The sequence below is a fragment of the Podarcis bocagei genome (genome assembly GCF_964188305.1).
Source record: "Podarcis bocagei genome assembly, chromosome: 13".
Classification (NCBI taxonomy): domain Eukaryota; kingdom Metazoa; phylum Chordata; class Lepidosauria; order Squamata; family Lacertidae; genus Podarcis; species Podarcis bocagei.
The window spans coordinates 17,195,550-17,214,930 of record NC_138138.1 but is presented as its reverse complement, the minus strand read 5'-3'; the positions used below and the strand labels follow the sequence as shown (position 1 = coordinate 17,214,930).

General features: G+C 46.4%; 1 protein-coding gene and 1 long non-coding RNA gene across 3 annotated transcripts in view; one reads left to right on the top strand and one right to left on the bottom strand.

The window, feature by feature from the left end:
• LOC308571476 overlaps window positions 1-19,381 on the top strand; it is a 379,389-nt gene that overhangs the window by 27,197 nt on the left and 332,811 nt on the right. The window lies entirely within an intron of this gene.
• The window catches only part of ACLY (ATP citrate lyase), a 58,895-nt gene that overhangs the window by 37,829 nt on the left and 1,685 nt on the right, over window positions 1-19,381 (bottom strand). For both annotated transcript variants that reach the window (XM_081166146.1, XM_081166147.1), the window contains exons 2-5: window positions 5,335-5,499; window positions 1,971-2,093; window positions 1,432-1,494; window positions 639-829 (exon numbers count right to left, since the gene is read on the bottom strand). In XM_081166146.1, the coding sequence (XP_081022272.1) occupies window positions 639-829; window positions 1,432-1,494; window positions 1,971-2,093; window positions 5,335-5,493 (536 nt within the window). In that variant the 5' untranslated portion in view covers window positions 5,494-5,499. The remainder of the gene's footprint in view (window positions 1-638; window positions 830-1,431; window positions 1,495-1,970; window positions 2,094-5,334; window positions 5,500-19,381) is intronic.

Genomic DNA, 19,381 nt, shown 5'->3' with positions numbered 1-19,381 from the left:
ACCACTGTAAAAGCAAAACAGAAGACACCTTTTGGATGACTTTGAAGCAAAGCTCTTCTCAGGAGTAGGGCTGGTTCTCAACACTGTGCTATATGAGCAGCTAAATACCGTGATGTGCTGATATACCACAACGCCTGGAATGTATCTTGCCCGCTTCTTGTTCCCCCAAGTTAGGGGAGGTAGAAACAGCAGCACGGATGCATCGCCCAGCCCTAGTGAGCGAGGCCAGATGCCTCCCCTGCTCTCGTGCAAACGAGGAGCGTCGGTCCTTCGTTAAACTGCTCAGATGGGGGATGGGAAGCCTTCCACCACCAACCCCAGCTGAGCAAGCCCCGATACTGCTCACGAGCAGCAAGGGGCTTCCTCAAGGGCACAGGCAGATGGAGTCCAAGAAGGTGCTCACCGAAACTTTCTCAGGATCTGCCTGCCTGAGCCTTTTCCATCCACAGGCAACTAGAGCTGGTGCGATCTGAACGCCATACCGGTTTCAGACAACTTATCAATATATCGCCCAGCTCTACTGGGGGGGGGGGGGGGAGTGGGGTACCTAGCCTGCAAGGTCATGTAAAACACGTCTGTCCATAACCCACAATTAACATTTTAAGATATGTATAAAAAGAGCAAGATTTCAGAATTACTCTCTCTTGTTCGGCGGGGCATGTGCCAGTAGATGCTTCTTGACACTGGGCTCATCCAACTTCTCGTCCACGCGCACCAGCAGCTTCTGAGCCTTCGTGTCAACATCCCCCACATCCACGCCGCCCTCGTGGTAGAACAGCACGTAGTCTCCCTCGCGGGCTGCGTAAATGCACACGTAGAATTCCTCCGCCTGTGGATTTGAGACACCGGGATGGTAAAGGTTCTACCAGACCAAAGAGCAGCAGAGCTTTTTGCGTTTTCGGAACCAAGGGAAGTACCGTATTTTTTGCTCTATAAGACTCACTTTTTCCCTCCTAAAAAGTAAGGGGAAATGTGTGTGCGTCTTATGGAGCGAATGCAGGCTGCACAGCTATCCCAGAAGCCAGAACAGCAAGAGGGATTGCTGCTTTCGCTGCACAGCGATCCCTCTTGTTCTGGCTTCTGAGATTCAGAATATTTTTTTTCTTGTTTTCCTCCTCCAAAAACTAGGTGCGTCTTATGGTCTGGTGCGTCTTATAGAGCGAAAAATACAGTATATGAAGGAGAACACGAGCAAGCTGAGAGCTTCCACTACCCCTCCCTGCAACATTGTTTGTTGCCTCGAGGTGAGGTTATCCAATTTCTCTGCCAAGGTTTTCAAAATTCTTTGGTTTGATTAATAAAAGCCACTCCGTGGGGAAAAGAGTCCTGGAGGAAAGGAGCTGCAACCTTTATGATGCAAGAATAAAGCTGTGCTCCCGCAATAACTGTTATCCGTGCAAATCTCCGCTTGCGCATACAAATAAAACTAACCTGTTTGTGTGGCACGAAAGGCTCTATCAAGAAGTTCTTTAGGATGCCCTTAGCTTTGGCAATCTGTGGAAAATGAGAAACAAACATACTCTGGATGAGAAGCCCCATCCAAATATCGAAAACAAAAGGTATTATTCACCCCTGCATTATGAAGTGCTACTTTCTCACAAAATTATTATTATTTCCCTGCCCCTCACCCTAAGTTCCCAGGGTGGGTTACCACATTTAGGCACAATACCAAAAACAGTTTAAAATAACTTTAAATTACATAAATAAGGGGGTCTTAAAAAGATGCACCTCAAAGGTAAAGAGGTGTGTTTTCAGCATTCACCAGAAGCTATATTAATAAAGGTGCCTCAGTTCCACAACTTAGTGGGCTGCCACGGAAAATGCCTTCTTTTAAGGTCATAAATTAATCTCGCCGCTTTTTATTTGCTTCATTAATATCCTGCCCGTCCTCAAAAGGAAGCTTATTGCAGCGTTTCATCTTGACAACAGCTCGGTTAAGTAGGTGGGGAAGAAATAATGGCAACACTCACTGTGGTTTCATGTCCGAGACGCGGCTTCAGCCAGGCCTTCACCTGTTCCAGGTCAAGATTCACCCCCACCAAGCCAAGTTTGCCGCGCCGTTTTATCAGCTGGTCAGGCTTCACCACGAGACGCTGGGATTTGGAAAAAAGGGAAACCAAAAGTGGAAAACTAGCCTTACAGGTGATAAGTGAAAAACTTGCAAACAACTTGCCAGTTTCCGAGAAGGGTGAGGCCTAGTTTAGGCGCTTGTAGGCTCTCCATGCAAAGAGGTCACATAGCAGAAATAACAAAGAAACCGGCACAGCTAAGATCATAGATAAGTGTTGCTTCCTGGAAGCAATCTGTGCACATTTTTAGCACAAGAAAGCAGACACAACTGTGCAGGCATTGCTCTCTTCTCATGGCTTAATAATAATAATAATAATTTTATTTATACCCCACCCTCCCCAGCCAGAACCGGGCTCAGGGCGGCTAACACCAGTAAAATTACAATAAAAACATAATGGGGGGGGGGAACCAATTTAAAATACGGATTAAAATACAATTTAAAATGCAGCCTCATTCTAATAGTAGCCCATAAATCAAAACCGTAAGGGGAGGGAAACATAAGGGTCAGACTGAGTCCACACCAAAGGCCAGGCGGAACAGCTCTGTCTTGCAGGCCTTGTGGAAAGATGTCAAGTCCCGCAGGGCCCTAGTCTCTTGTGACAGAGCTTTCCGCCAAGTCGGGGCCAGTACTGAAAAGGCCCTGGCCCTCGTTGAGACCAATCTAACCACCTTGCGACCTAGGACCTCCAAAGTGTTGTCACTAGTGGACCTTGAGGTCCTCCGCGGGGCATACCAGGAGAGGTGGTCCCATAGGTACGAGGGTCCTGGGCCGCATAGGGCTAGGACAGTTGGCTGACAAAATATTCAAAAATCATTCCTTCTTTTTTAAATTAGAAAGAGGACAAAACTATTGCGATCATCGGCAGCTTCGATTCCTTACCCTAGTTACAGAAACAAATCAAGTTAGCTGTTAATATTAACACGTTAACAAGCCTGGATAGCTCAGTTGGTTAGAGCAGGCATCCCCAAAGTCGGCCCTCCAGATGTTTTTTGGGACTACAATTCCCATCATCCTTGACCACTGGTCCTGTTATCTAGGGATGATGGGAGTTGTAGTCCCAAAACATCTGGAGGGCTGAGTTTGGGGGTGCCTGGGTTAGAGCGTGGTGCTGATAACGCCATGGTTGCAGGTTTGATCCCTTTATTATGGGGCAGCTGCATATTCCTTCATATTGGAGACTAGATGATCCTCTGGCTCCCTTCTAACTCTACAATTCTATGATTCACAGTATTTGACCAGTCAGCTGACAAGTGTGGCCAGTTGCATGTTTGGGGTGCAAACCTTAACTGGCACAGAATCTTAGGTCCTCTGTGTCACCTTGGGAAGTTTTAGGGCCTCGCCCCAGTTTTTAACTGTGCAAGGAGACAGCCTGTCCCCAGTTCCTTTCTATAGCTTGATCTCCTGGCTGCCATCCAGTTTAATCACATTTAGCCAAACACAGATCTGCCACACAGTCTCATTTTTCTCTCTGATGGAAGGCAGCTGTACTGCTGGCTAATTAAATACCCTGCACTTAGTTATGTGAGTCAGTGGCTGGCATGCCTCAGCGAGGAGAATATAGTTTTCCCGTGAGCTTTGCCGGAAGGCAGCAAGGGCTCCGGGTGGCTTTCTCAATTAATTCAAGGATTAATAGGATCCTCAAAGCAAGAGCTGGAATAAATATTTTTGGATCCTTACACGCTGGCATGAGTGTTTCGGCTTGCGGTTATGTTAGGGCTCCCCTGTGGTGAGTGGAATTACTTACAGCTGACCAGACAGGGAAGTGGAACAAGTACCAATGCAATTGAGGGGAGGCAATTTAAGATAGTTAAAGCTATGGTTTTCCCAGTACAGCGGTACCTCGGGTTACATACGCTTCAGGTTACAGACTCCGCTAACCCAGAAATAGTACCTCGGGTTAAGAACTTTGCTTCAGGATGAGAACAGAAATCGTGCTCCGGCGGTGCAGCGGCAGTGGGAGGCCCCATTAGCTAAAGTGGTGCTTCAGGTTAAGAACAGTTTCAGATTAAGAACGGACCTCTGGAACGAATTAAGTACTTAACCCGAGGTACGCGGGTGGCGCTGTGGGTAAAAGCCTCAGCGCCTAGGGCTTGCCGATCGAAAGGTCGGCGGTTCGAATCCCCGCGGCGGGGTGCGCTCCCGCTGCTCGGTCCCAGCGCCTGCCAACCTAGCAGTTCGAAAGCACCCCTGGGTGCAAGTAGATAAATAGGTACCGCTTACCAGCGGGAAGGTAAACGGCGTTCCGTGTGCTGCGCTGGCTCGCCAGATGCAGCTTTGTCACGCTGGCCACGTGACCCGGAAGTGTCTCCGGACAGCGCTGGCCCACGGCCGATAGAGTGAGATGGGCGCACAAACCCCAGAGTCTGTCAAGACTGGCCCGTTCGGGCAGGGGTACCTTTACCTTTACCTTTACCTTTACCACTGTAGTAATGTATGGAAGTGAGAGATGGACCATAAAGAAGGCTGATCGCCGAAGAACTGATGCTTTTCAATTATGGTGCTGGAGGAGACTCTTGAGAGTCCCATGGACTGCAAGGAGATCAAACCTATCCATTCTGAAGGAAATCAGCCCTGAGTGCTACCTAGAAGGATAGATCCTGAAGCTGAGGCTCCAATACTCTGGCCACCTCATGAGAAGAGAAGACTCCCTGGAAAAGACCCTGATGTTGGGAAAGAAGCGAGGCTACAGGGAACCAGACAGAGGGCCTTCTCGGTAGTGGAGCCTGCCCTGTGGAACGCCCTTCCAGCAGATGTCAAGGCAATAAACAACTATTTTACTTTTAAAAGACAACTGTTTAGGGAAGTTTTTAACGTCTGATGCTGTATTGTTTTTAATATTCAGTTGGAAGCCGCCCAGAGTGGATGGGGAAACCCAGCCAGATGGGCGGGGTATAAATAATAAATTACTATTGTTATTATTATTATTATTATTATCTTAATCTTTTATAACCGAGACCCTAAGAAACCAAGGGTCTATTTCAGCACGAAGGCAAGCATGACGAATGCCAGCACATAGTGGGACCAACGCTTCTTGCCCATGGGCAAAAGGTTTAGCCTGTTTTGGAGAGCTCCTCCTCCTCAAACACGTTAGAGTGGATGGTGTCCTTTATGTAAGCATTCCCGATGCCCATGAACTTTCAGCTGCGTACATTCCATTGTCTGCACAACAAGGAGGCTTAAAAGCATTTTGTTCTGGGCTTGTATAACTTCTTTTTTGCTTTGTGGGGTGGTGGGGAACAACAACTACAGCCGGTTCTGCTCACCTCAGTCAAGAGCCAGGGGTGATCTTGGATTAGCCGATCCCAGTCGGTATCAGGAGTCACTCTGGCATATCTGAAGCGGTTCTGGATGGCTGAGGACGTGCAGATATATTTGTACAAGAATTCCTTGCCCGTCTGCTCCGAAATTGCTTTGGCGGACATGGCTACCTAATGCAAACGTTAAAAAAAAAGGATACACCCAGGTCAGTGATTTAAAAAGGTTTTGATGAAAAATGTAAATCCTAGAATGTAATTTAATACGGCCTTCGATCTGGAGGTGCTGCTTCTCCAGCACAGTCCCAAATGGTAGTCACAAGACAATATTCCTAATGGGCAGTACCACTTGAAATGCGGGGGGGGGGGGGACGACACAGAATAAATGGATGCTCCCCTTTGTAAAACAAACTGGGAGTGCTGGTGGCACATAAGAGCTTCTGTCCTCCAAGGCAGAAGTGACTACCTTTTTTCCAAATTCAAGGTCACACCCACACCTTAAAGCACATGGGCTTCCCCAAAGAATCCTGGGTACTGCAGTTTATCCCTTACTGAGTCTTAATTCCCAACGATCTTAATAAACTACAATTCCCAGGATTCTTTGGGGGAAAGCCATGTAATTTAAATGTATAGTGCAAATGTTACCCAGACTGAATTTTCACTGTGGTTTTTTGGCTTTTGGTGAGTCCACTCTGTGCCAATAACCAAGTCGAGACCAAATAAAGCTTTCCAAAAAGAATACGGAAGTTCAAAAGCATTTGACCGTGCTCTCAACCCATTAGTCCCAGAAAAGTACAAATATGTATAATATTTTGAACTTGTCTTCCGGGGAAGGAATTTATTTTTAAAAAGGCATTAACAAAACCACTCACCAGGGTTACTATGGTGACAGGGTCGCCCCTGCTCCAGCAGATGAATTAGGTAATAGTGGGGTTTTTTGTTTTACTATTGCCTATTATTATTAGCCCAAATTCAAAAGGAGATAGATGAAGTCAAGGCAGTTACTTCTGTTCAAGTGATTGTCCCTATGATAACTGGAGCAAGCAGAGAACCCAGATTAAAGCAGGGTTGAGGGAATAAAGGAAAGAGCTTAATAATCACTTTTGATCTACAACCTTTGAAGTCTCTAAGAAATGTTGGGAGATAGCGGGGAAGCGAGGAACTTTAAAAAAGCAAAAAGTAAAGGTGTGAGGAGGCTGGGTACTTCTTTCCCTTTCTTTGATTTGGTTCCTACTTCAGACAATGGGTTTTAACTGGCAACGCTTCTTTGCGATATGGTTTGCTAAAAGTTATGCTGTCACGGCCAGATCCCATTGTTGCATAATCAAAGCCGAATCCTGAAACACCTCAGCCGGCGGGTCTTCATCACAAGACTGGATTCCCAAGCAATTGTGTGGTACTCAAACCCACAGCCTTTGGAAACAGAAAGGGAGCCCATTGGAGGAACTGTATTTAAGTTGCCTGGGAGTCCAGTGTGCTGACCTTTGTGACAAAGAGCCAAACTCAAGAGTTTTTTAATGGATGCTGAAACAAACCTCTAATCCAGGGGTCAGCAAACTTTTTCAGCAGGGGGGCGGTCCACTGTCCCTCAGACCTTGTGGGGGGCCGGACTATATTTTTTGGGGAGGGAATGAATGAATTCCTATGCCCCACAAGTAACCCAGAGATGCATTTTAAATAAAAGGACACTTTCTACTCATGTAAAAACACGCTGATTCCCAGTCCATCCGCAGGCCAGATTTATAAGGCGATTGGGCCAGATCCGGCCCCTGGGGCTTAGTTTGCCTACCCATGCTCTAATCCACTGCCACTCCCACTCAAAATACGGAGAAGGAGACCTCATTTAGACAATTCTGTACTTTAGGCTATTCCTTCATAGCAAATCAGATGCTGTTACCAATCTTATCTCTAACATCCAGGTTTACTTGTTTTACAAGAGGTAGAAAATACTCTCCTTTCAGGCAAACATTTTTGTAAATGGTAGGTTTTAGGGAAAGGAGTGATCCCCTCCCATGAGATCTCCACTTTCCCATTGCTCCGTGAAACATGTTTTGCAAATTAGTACCTTCCTTGAGAATGTGGATGGACTGGTGGGGGGCAGGGGGACAAGATACCTTGCAAAATAAATCTGGCGAAAGGAATGAATTCTGCAGATACTCCTCCTTCACATTTAAAGGCAGCTACAGCCTTCACCATGGGTAGGCAAACGAAGGGCCAGGGACCGGATCCGGCCCAATCGCCTTCTAAATCCGGCCCACAGACAGTCTGGGAATCAGCATGTTATTACATGAGTAGAATGTGTCCTTTTATTTAAAATGCATCTCTGGGTTATTTGTGGGGCATAGGAATTCATTCATATTTTCCCCCCAAATATAGTCCGGCCCCCCACAAGGTCTGAGGGACAGTGGACCAGCCCCCTGCTGAAAAAGTTGGCTGACCCCTGGCCTTCACATTTCTGTATCACCCGTCATCCCAAACATCCGAGGCCGTGTATAATTCTACAGTGGTACCTCAGGTTAAGAACTTAATTCGTTCCGGAGGTCCGTTCTTAACCTGAAACTGTTCTTAACCTGAAGCATCACTTTAGCTAATGGGGCCTCCTGCTGCTGCCGTGCCGCCGGAGCACGATTTCTGTTCTCATCCTGAAGCAAAGTTCTTAACCCGAGGTACTATTTCTGGGTTAGCAGAGTCTGTAACTTGAAGCGTCTGTAACCCGAGGTACCACTGAACTAACTAGAAGCAAATTTTAAGAGACAAAGGCATCCACCAAAAGTTCTCTCCTTTCCATTTTCAAGCCTGAAGACATCACAATCTCAGCAGTACAGGAGAGCATTAAGGACACAATTAGGCACAAAGCAATCAGGCTGATGAGGGTGCTGATTGAAGAGCCTTTATCAACAGAGAAAGTTGGAGGATGCTGGGGAGGGGAAAAAAGAAACTGAAGAGACCGGCAGGGCGCTTTTGTGAAAGTGTTGTTTCGATTTGCTTTTTCCATCCTTTCGAGGAAGAAAAACAATTGGACCACCAGAGAATTCCTAGCTGCGCTGTGAGAAATTAAATAATTCAAGATGCCTATAATTCCAAACCCCCATCCTGTTGGATCTCTGCAGAGAAAGGCTTGCTTGCATCGTAATTCTCCTCTAAACAGGCAGCAAGCTCAGAATAATACACGTAGAATAATAGCAAGAAGGCTCCATTGGAAAGGCAAGGAAATTATTAAGTTTTTCACACTGCAGGAGAAACCTTTCGCAGTGCATGAAAGCAAAGTGTCCCCTGGCCACCAGAAGTTGGGAATCACCTGGTAGAGCTTTCTTGGCAGAGTTGTTTTCTTGGATGATAAATCCGAGAAATCTCGCAATTTAACATGCCCAGACAAACCCAATGAAGGCTGTCAATTGCTTATGCATGTAACCGGCGACAGATAATCAATTATCTTTGCTCCAAGGGAAGACAGTGTGTACACACACAAAGACAGCTTTGGATCTCAGAGCACAGACTTGTAAATGGGGAGAATAAAGAAATGATAGACTTCTCTCAACAGTGAGAACATGAGAAAATAGGATCCTGCTCACCCCTTGCTCAGTTAACGGACGACTGTTATGCTGAACAGCATGCAATATGACTTGAAGGAGGCAGACCGACAAGGACACACAGTATTTTAATTCACAGACAGCAGAAAGGCAGAAATCAGACCAACTCTTCCTTCCCTGCCTTTGAGATCAGCTATGGACACCCAGCCACTAATGTACCAGGCCAGTGCAGTTAAAAGGAGAGAGATCACGAGTCAGACATCCTCAAGCTACATCTTTCCTTTGCTGTCAAAGGCGCTGCTGGAGAGTCACTTCCACAGCACCTAGGCCACCAAGCTAGCTGAAAAGTCAACACAGCCACGAACGGTCCTGCTATCCTTCCCTTTCTTAAATGGGACATCCACACATGGACACATCCAGCATCCCTAGTCACACTGAGCTCTCTGCTGAAAGCCACAGTTGCACTCTCTCAACAGCACCCAAATGTGGCAGGGAGAACCGTCAAAGCACTTGTCTCTCCAACAGGCCCAGGGCCAGCTTTTGCATGGATGCATTTTGGAGCCACAACTAAAAGAAACCCCATCAAGATGCCAGGATGAAAACAGACCAAAGCACACGAAGCAAATCCACCCTTAACTGAGCATTTAAGATAAAGGCTGGCGTTGTATTGTTATTCCAAAAGGAGCCCAGAATAAACCCACAATAAGCATGCATTTACAGAAGCCCCATTAGGGGATTTAAAGATCATGAGTTTGGGGGCAGAAGAGATGGAGACATTAGAAGTGGGAGGCTGGTGTGCACACGGGTCCTACACATTGTGTCCTCACACATTCTTTGAACACCTGAACAGGGCTAGAGAGTCCTTAAGATTTCTAAAAGAGTTCCAAGATACTGCCTGCCCCCCAGCCAACGGCTGCCATCTTTTTCTGGCAGCTAAAGGTTCCCCACACCCAGTGATGGCCAAACTTGGCCCTCCAGCTGTTTTGGGACTACAACTCCCATCATCCCTTGCTAACAGGACCAGTGGTCAGGGATGATGGGAACTGTAGTCCCAGAACAGCTGAAGGGCCAAGTTTGGTCATCACTGCCCACACCAAAAGTACAGCATTTTCCCAAACACCATAGTGCCAAGCAGAGAAAGACTGTGTTGGTGAGGTTTCTGTCTGCCATGAACCTGCTAAAGACACAGAAGACCTCTGTGCAACTCTCAAACATTTGCATCTACCCATAGCACTCGGCATCCCAATGTCTGGCAGTAGAGGAACACTTTTCTCTGAATTAAAGGTGATGGTAAAGGGGTAAAGGGACCCCTGACCATTAGGTCCAGTTGTGGCCGACTCTGGGGTTGCGACGCTCATCTCGCTTTATTGGCCGAGGGAGTCGGCGTACAGCTTCCGGGTCATGTGGCCAGCATGACTAAGCCGCTTCTGGAAAGCCAGAGCAGCGCAGGGAAATACCGTTTACCTTCCCGCCAGAGTGGTACCTATTTATCTACTTGCCCTTTGACGTGCTTTTCAACTGTTAGGTTGGCAGGAGCAGGGACCGAGCAACGGGAGCTCACCCCGTCACGGGGATTCAAACCGCCGACCTTCTGATCAGCAAGTCCTAGGCTCTGTGGTTTAACCCACAGCGCCACCCGTGTCCCAATAAAAGGTGATGGTACGCTTCACTAAAAACAGCAACTTTACTCTTAGGCTGTGCACAGAACATGCCGTACATTTAAAGCATGTTTCCCCTGCCACTCAAAAATGGGAACTGTAGTTTGTTATGGGTGCTGGGAATTCCAATGGGAGTCAACTATAACTCCCAGGGTTCTTGGGAGGGGTTGAGCTTCAAATGATGGGCACACAGCCTTAGAAGGTGAAAGAAAGAGAACTACCTGCCCTTAGGGAAGCTCACCTCCTGTCTCTCAGCACACATCACTTTTCTGTCTGTGCCTCCTCTGAGGGCAGTCAATTCTGCTGCATCTCTGAACTGAAGGTGTGTCTGATTTCTTCAGACCCAAGAGCCATGCCCCCATCATTTCACTCCTCCCCACTCCTGCTTTGGGTACAACCCACCTTTTGCCAGGGTAGGGAGAGAATGAATTGCACCCAGTTCCCTATTCTGGAAGACCTCCACCCACCACAAACACTTGCTACTTCTCATGGCGCTAAAAGAGACACAAGTCTCCATTTCATTTTCAGGAGTAGGCATGAAAAACTTGCAAAGGATTCGTTTCCCCCCAGGAATGTTGCAAGAGACCTGCTTCTCAAAGGTCTTCTGTGAACAGAGGTTACATCAATCTTCCAGACGCTGTTGTCAAATAGCGCTACGAATCTGACAGAAAAGGGCAGGGGAGCATGACAGGAAGAAGGGAGATCGGAGCAGTTCCAAAAAGCGTGACAAGGCAAGCAATTTCATACAAAGAACTCCAAGGACTGACCGCTTTCCCCTCTAACTCCTACGCTGAATGGGGGCCACACAGACCCCCAACCAAGGGGCCCTAACCAAAGATTACCCTTCTCGGGCAAGGTTCCCAAATATCAGAAACTGCTTTGGTCACCCTATATGATGACCCTATATGATTTTCATGTCAGGACAGAGACAGGAAAAATGTGTCCCTGTTAACTCTCCTCAACTTCTCAGCGGCTTCTGAGACCATCAGTTGTAGTATCCTTCTGAAACGGCTGTCCAATTTAGGGGTGGCACTGCCCTGCAGTAGTTCTGGTCCAATTTGGACGGTCGTTTCCAGAAGGTGATGTTTGGGCAGTGCTTTTCAGTCCTGTGGAGATGTCAAGGTGGGGTTCCTCAGGGTTCAACGTTATCCCCTGTGCTGTTCAACATCTACATGAAACCACTGAGTGGGATCATCCAGAGTTTTGGAATATGTCGTCAGCGTGCCACACAGCTCTGCTTCTGCTTTACATCTTCAGGTGTGTCTGAAGGTGCGCCTCGGTAATGGACTGGATGAGAGCGAACAAACTGAAGCCCAGCCCAAATAATATTGAGACACTGCCAATGGACAGTTCCCTAGACCAGATGGATGGGCGGTTGCTTGCTCATGATGGAGTTACACTCCCTCTGAAGGAGCAGGTACTGGATCCCTGGGGACCCTTCTGGATCCCTTGCCGTCACTCGAGTTGCCTTAGTAGCACAACATGTCTGCCCTCAGCTTTGGCTTCTGAGATTTTCCATGTCCCTACATCATGGGTAGGCAAACTAAGGCCCGAGGCCCGGATCAGGCCCAATCGCCTTTTAAATCTGGCCCATCGACGGTCCAGGAATCAGTATTTTTACATGAGTAGAATGTGTCCTTTTATTTAAAATGCATCTCTGGGTTATTTGTGGGGCATAGGAATTCGTTGATTTCCACCACCACCCCCCAAAAAAAATATAGTCCGGCTCCCCACAAGGTCTGAGGGACAGTGGACCGGCCCCCTGCTGAAAAAGTTTGATGACCCATGCCCTACACTCTTTGGTTACCAGCACAGGATCTTAAAATGTGTACAAGGAGCTTTCACAAAAGTATTTCTTTTACGTTTATAATTTTTATGAAAATTTCTGTTTTACAATTTAGAATATTCGTTTCAGCAACCTTAGAATGTCAATGACTTCCCTTCTTCTCTTTCCATGGTTCATTTCGCCTATCATAAATCCCTGCATATTTTACATAAACCAAAACATTCAGTATTCCATTATTACATTCATCAAAACTTTGTACACTGTTTAATATATCTTAATGCTGCCAACGTTTTCAAGTGTACACAATCCCCCCCCCATATATTCAATAAACATTTTCCAATCTTCTTCAAATGTTTGTTCTTCTTGTTCCCTTATTCCAGGCTTCCTCAACCTCGGCCCTCCAGATGTTTTTGGCCTACAACTCCCATGATCCTAGCTAGCAGGACCAGTGGTCCGGGATGCTGGGAATTGTAGTCTCAAAACATCTGGAGGCCCGAGGTTGAGGAAGCCTGTGACTTATTCTGTATGTTAGGTCTGCAAGCTGCACATATTCCATCAGCTTAAGTTGCCATTCTTCTTTGGTTGGGACCTCGCTCATTTTCCATCTTTGGGCTAACAAAACCTGGGCCGCAGTAGTAGCATACATAAATAAGCTTTTTTAAACACCTGGGAATTTCAGTCTGAATTAACCCCAACAAAAAGGATTCTGGATTGTTTTGGAAAAGTACTTTTAAACATTTTTTCCCCCAACTCATTATGAAGTATTTCCCAGCACCCTTTTACAGGTTGCCACATTTCAGTTGCTTTCACAAAAGTCTTCATGCAAAACAGCCGTCTCAGTGTCTGCTTTTGCTGAGTAAACAAAGCGTTGCTGTTGGCCTTGCACCTGCCATTTGCTTTTCTGTCTGCCTCTGACCAAATCTGTAACATTAATATGCGCCATCACTCCACAACAGCTTCCCCACTGGCATCCATCAAAACGGAGAACTTTTTCCTTTGGGGGGGAGGGGAGGGGGTTTGTAGAGAAGCGCAAACAGAAAACGTTCTAAGAGCAGATAAATAAAATGGAGGCACCGCTAGCAAAACACTTACGTGAGCTAAGTCATACAGGGGAGAGATGTTCAGTTTAGGTTCCCTGAAAGTGGGTCCAGGAATGACCATGCACTTCTATGGATTAAATGGGAAATGGACTGGAGGAATTGCTATCGTCCTCCTGCTTTCATAAATTAACATGCATCGTCACTCTGGGGCAATCTCACCACTGGTGCTCAGCATACAATAAGGTTTTATTTTTAAAAGAAATAAAAAACCCAAATTAAAGCAAGAAGACAAAATGCCACATCAACCATAAATATTCAAAGCCTTCCTCAAGTAGCTGTCAAATGCACAGGAAGGACTCCGTATCCTTGTTCTGCTTGCCTGATCTCAGGCAGAACAGCTGCCATTCTCAACGGGGGTTTCGACTCCACAAAAAGGTGTAACAGCTGGCAAGTTGCCTTGTGCTAACAGACAGGAGGCCAGCTCAGCCAAAGCGTGGCTACGTCAGCAGTTGAGCTTCCTCCGTCACTTTTGCCCCTCTGCAAATACTGGGAACAGGATCTTGGCTTGCAAAAGGATTGGAATATTAAATATTGCCCAATACCTAATTGCCAAAACATTCCTTTCCCCGATGCAATTGAACATTTTCTCCCTAACAAACAAGGCAAGCCTTACAATAACCCAGGGGTCTGCAACCTTTAAGACAAAAAGAGCCACTTGGACTCGTTTCCGAAGAAAAAAAAACCTGGGAGCCGCAAAACCGGGAAGGTGATGTCGGGACGGTGCATGACTAACGCACGCACCGCCCCCATGCGACGTCACAGCCAGTACAGCGCCTGCCACAGTGGGGAGTGTCGGGGCACACAATGCGCCTCCTCCCCTCGCTAGTATCCGCCCCGGAGCCGCGGCAAAGGTGTAAAAGAGCCACATGCGGCTCCGGAGCCGCAGGTTGCAGACCCCTGCAATAACCTTTCCTAGGCCCTACAGGTAGAGACAATCAGCAGGTATAAGCCAGGTTTAGAAACAGTGTTAGGAACTCAAGATATACTGTATAAGTTAGGCGCCAAATGGATCCTTAAACCATGGTTACAGTCGCCCAAACGGAATGTCTGGTTGCCATCTTGGGGCTAGATGGCTCTCAAGTCTTGGATTTTCAAACGATGAACTGGCTGTGATTGATTATCAGTTCAACACCTGGCTGGTTCAAAAGACAACCTTGAGCTAAGTTAAGAGCTTGGAGAACTTAAAGAAGACAAGTCACTTGATCCCATTCCAACCTATTTTTCTTAATGGTGATACAGGCCATTCATAATGTAGGGCAGTGGGGTAGGGTAAATGAAGACAAACAACAACGATTAACTATAACGTTGTTCCCTGCTCAGGCTGCACAGAAAAAAGCATTTTTGTTCCTGAAATTCATTCTGACTGTGCAGATAAAACGTAACTGATAGAATTCTACAGGATGTGTGTGTGGAAACAGTCAAGATCCAATGATTCCCAGGCATGCACCTCCAGATAGTGGAGATGTCGGGCACTATCCTGGAGCCCATGCATATTCACTTAGTTGCAAGGGGCCAATAGCCAAGTGCAAAAGGCACCCGGCTAATTTTGAACAAGGGACACGGGTGGCGCTGTGGTCTAAACCACAGAGACTAGGGCTTGCCGATCAGAAGGTCGGCGGTTCGAATCCCCGTGACGGGGTGAGCTCCCGTTGCTCAGTCCCTGCTCCTGCCAACCTAGCAGTTCGAAAGCACATCAAAGTGCAAGTAGATAAATAGGTACCACTGTGGTGGGAAGGTAAATGGCATTTCCGTGCACTGCTCTGGTTCGCCAGAAGCAGCTTAGTCATGCTGGCCACATGACCCAGAAGCTGTACGCCGGCTCCCTTGGCCAATAAAGCGAGATGAGCGCCGCAACCCCAGAGTCGTCCGCGACTGGACCTAACCATCAGGGGTCCTTTTACCTTTTAAATTTGAACACTGATAGCCCCCCATATGCTGCCAAACTAAATGGTTAGTCAACCATTGCAGAACCTCCAATAAGCTCCTAAAGCTGTAATTCTATACTCACTTACCTGGGAGTAAATCCCATTGAAGCCAACAAGACTTACTTCTAGGTAAACATGTACAGGATTGCCTGGCAAGGAACCACTAAGCGCCTGGGAATATAGCTTGAAAACCGCTATTCTAGATCAGTGCCCATTTTACCTGATTGATGTAAGAGTTCCATCACACTAAAAAGCTTGCAAGGTCTTTAAAATTATTGTTTGGACCAATAAATAATAAAAATCATGACAAATACTACGTTGTTTCTAGACTTACTGATGCATCTTGTAGTGCGGACTGATAATAAAAGGCAGGTAGGCACCTGCTTCATCCCAAATGCCTGATTCATCCCAAAGTCCTGGACAGATAACAGTAAATTTAATACACAAAAAGCAGGAGTGTCTTAAGAATTCTGGTTAAAGCACAGAAAATAATGCAAATGTTAAGAACGGCTCCATCCTCTACTGCCTTCACTCACAGTTCCCCCAACATCTATACCATAATGACCACCACCCAGCCGACCAAAACGGAAACACCCCCGTAAGAAACTAACCAGTTGTATTCAACAAGCTTGAGTCTGCGGTAACAGTTTAGCCAACACTTAGGAAGAAGGACAACACAGCTAACCTCAATTCCTATTCACTGTCTCCTGTATACAGATAAGGAGAGCAAAGCAAGAGATTAAGTGTCCATTGTTGCCCAAGACAAAGAAAGCATCAGACTTGGTATTCAGGAAGACTTTGTGTCTGTAATGTAAGAGCGCTGCACCCATAAGAAGGGCCCTGTTGCATCAGACCAAAAGCTCAGAGCATGAGGCTGATAATATCAAGGTTGCAGGTTCAATCCCCATAAGAGACAGCTGCATATTCCTGCATTGCAGGGGGTTGGACTCTATGGTTCTACGATCCTGTTCTCACGGCCTATGGAAAGCCCGCAATGAGGGCATGAGGACTAAAGCATTTTCCCCAGCAACTGGTCTTCAGACGAGACAGTCCATAGCCATTGCAAGGGATCAGATATGAACCGATGCACAGGGCTCAATGCCCTAGCACCGATTAGCTATCCACACTGGTTCCTAACAGAACTCGCAGGGAAAGAAATGTCGAAGTCCTTCTTCTTCTCTACCACCTAATCCCTTGACCTTAATTCTCCCATTGGACAATTGGGGCGAAAGCACTGAAATGACACTGACCAAGCTGCTTAAGAATCATAGAGTTGGAAGAGACCACAAGGGCCATCGAGTCCAACCCCCTGCCAAGCAGGAAACACCATCAGAGCACTCCTGACATATGGTTGTCAAGCCTCTGCTTAAAGACCTCCAAAGTAGGAGACTCCACCACACTCCTTGGCAGCAAATTCCACTGTCGAACAGCTCTTACTGTCAGGAAGTTCTTCCTAATGTTTAGGTGGAATCTTCTTTCTTGTAGTTTGGATCCATTGCTCCGTGTCCGCTTCTCTGGAGCAGCAGAAAACAACCTTTCTCCCTCCTCTATATGACATCCTTTTATATATTTGAACATGGCTATCATATCACCCCTTAACCTCCTCTTCTCCAGGCTAAGAAGCACAACAGATCACCACTGTTACACCAAATGTTACGCCATCGGACTGCAGAAGTATCCAGGTTTTTTAAAAACTGTAATTTCTACAAGCGTGTGCCACCTTCAGAAGGCAGGCAAACCGCAGACAGGGCTATGCAGCCCAGCCAACCCAAGTAATCTGCCCTCTTTGCTTTGTAAAGGAAGTTCAATGGGTACTTAACAGACAGGTCTCGTTCTGGATTAGCGGAGGATAGTGGGTGGAAAGGTGCCAGCCAAGGCACAAAAACACTGATCAAGATCAGCTTTCCCCATTATTCACTCTGATTTATTAAAGAAGCCAACGCATGGCTTCAAGCAGGCCGAGTCTGTCATTTTTGTGCTTTCGTAACACAGGTCATACCTGAAATCTATGGTTGCAATCTGTCTTTGGTTGGAGTCAGTTAAAGATGGCATGGGGCGAGGGAGAGGGAAACCAGCAAACCATGGATTTCAGTGGAGCCTGCCTATATTCTTATTTTCCCCCCCCATTTTTAAATAACACACATGTGTAAAGAGCTGCTCAGTTGCACAGTTAAAATCCCTCATATCTGCATGGATACCACGAACCTGTGAGTTAAAAGTGCATCTTTCATCTTGCTTACAACTAAGCTAAGAAAACTAAGCAGCACTTTGGGTTTGTGGGCTCTGACTGGAACCAGTATCAGGCAGATTGTCTCAGAGCACGTTTTGTGCTTTTAAAAAAATGGTGGTGGGAAGGTATCGTTTATATAAAGTCTCACGCTTTTAACACCGGAATAGTCCCTCCAAACATCTCTATGGTCTGAAAACTGGAGCATTTAAATCAGAAGCTGGGATCCTGCAGTTCTCCAGATATTGCTGGGTTCCCAACTTCCATCAGCCCCAGCTAACATGGCCAATGGTCATGGATGATGGGAGTTGTAGTCCAACAACATGAGGGAACCAGGGTCCCAGCCTCTGATTTGAATGAAACAGAGCATCTCTGAAAGCTCCCAATTCGCTGCTTAAAAGAAGGCCAAAACTGCACACTTACAAAAAAGTCTGGGTTGCAGTGTCAGACTTCATAACCTCATGGTTCCCTCCGGCCCCATCACTGGCTTGCTTTGGCATATGGGAAGATCAGACAAAAGTGGTGGGTCTCAGTGGACCCAAACCCTGCATTTTTTACATGTCTCCTGACCTACCCCCCACCCATTTTGAAAATATTTTAACCTTGCTTATAAGGCAGTTGGGCATCCTCCAAAGCAGCATGCTGGTAAGACTCCCCCACCCCCACCCCAGCCAGCTACCAACTTAACTTGTCCAGAAGCTCCTGTACAAATAAATTAGCACTTGCAAATGTGTGTCAGCAGCCTGGGCTTAAGCACTTAGCAAAAATCCTAGTGCCCCTTTGTTTCTACAACTACAAAACCTACCCACACACTTTAGTCCAGAACACCCTTCAAAGAACTCCCAATATCATTAATTATACACTCCAGTCCTCTTTCTACAGTAAAAGAAAACAATTCACTGTTCGACTCACAGATGTGAAATACTGATTATATACCAAAAGAGTACCCAGACTTCTATAGAATAATGTTTTGACCAGCAGAGTTATCAGCTGTTTTTCTTGATTTCCCAGGTTTACAAGTCAATATAACTTTGATGTCTCCGACATGATATACCAGAGGTCAGCTAAGTAAAATCTCAATAATATTTACCCCCTCACCCTGAATTCTCTGTTTGGTACCTGCTTGTTTAGCCCACGTGAACTCCAACAGCAGAGAGTGGCATTGCTTCGATGGAGGCAAGATATTCATCATAGGGGCTCTGGAATATTTTGTTACCAATAACCTGCCCTTTAAATACCGTATTTTTTGCTTTATAAGACTCACTTTTTCCCTCCTAAAAAGTAAGGGGAAATGTGTGTGCGTCTTATGGAGCGAATGCAGGCTGTGCAGCTATCCCAGAAGCCAGAACAGCAAGAGGGATCGCTGCTTTCGCTGTGCAGCGATCCTTCTTGTTGTTCTGGTTTCTGAGATTCAGAATATTTTTTTTCTTGTTTTCCTCCTCCAAAAACTAGGTGCATCTCATGGTCTTGTGCGTCTTATAGAGCGAAAAATACGGTAAGCCTTCCAACTTTCTCAGACTGGATCACTGACCAGTGTTCTTGCCTTTTTACTACACATAAACTCTTCCAGTACAAAGAAAACAGTCTCTCAGGTCCTCTGAGTTGGGGGTCACAACTAAGGGGAAAAGACCACATGTGGAAGATTCCAGGTTTAATTCCCAATGTCTCCAATTAAAATGATCTGCCATCGCAGAGCTGTAAAAGGTATCTTGGCCCAAAACATTGGTGGACCAGTTACCAGCCCGAGGAGACAATACTAAGCCATTGTTTTGAGTCACCATGAGGCAGCTCCATATATCCTTAATAGCAAAAATAACATGAGCTCTCTCA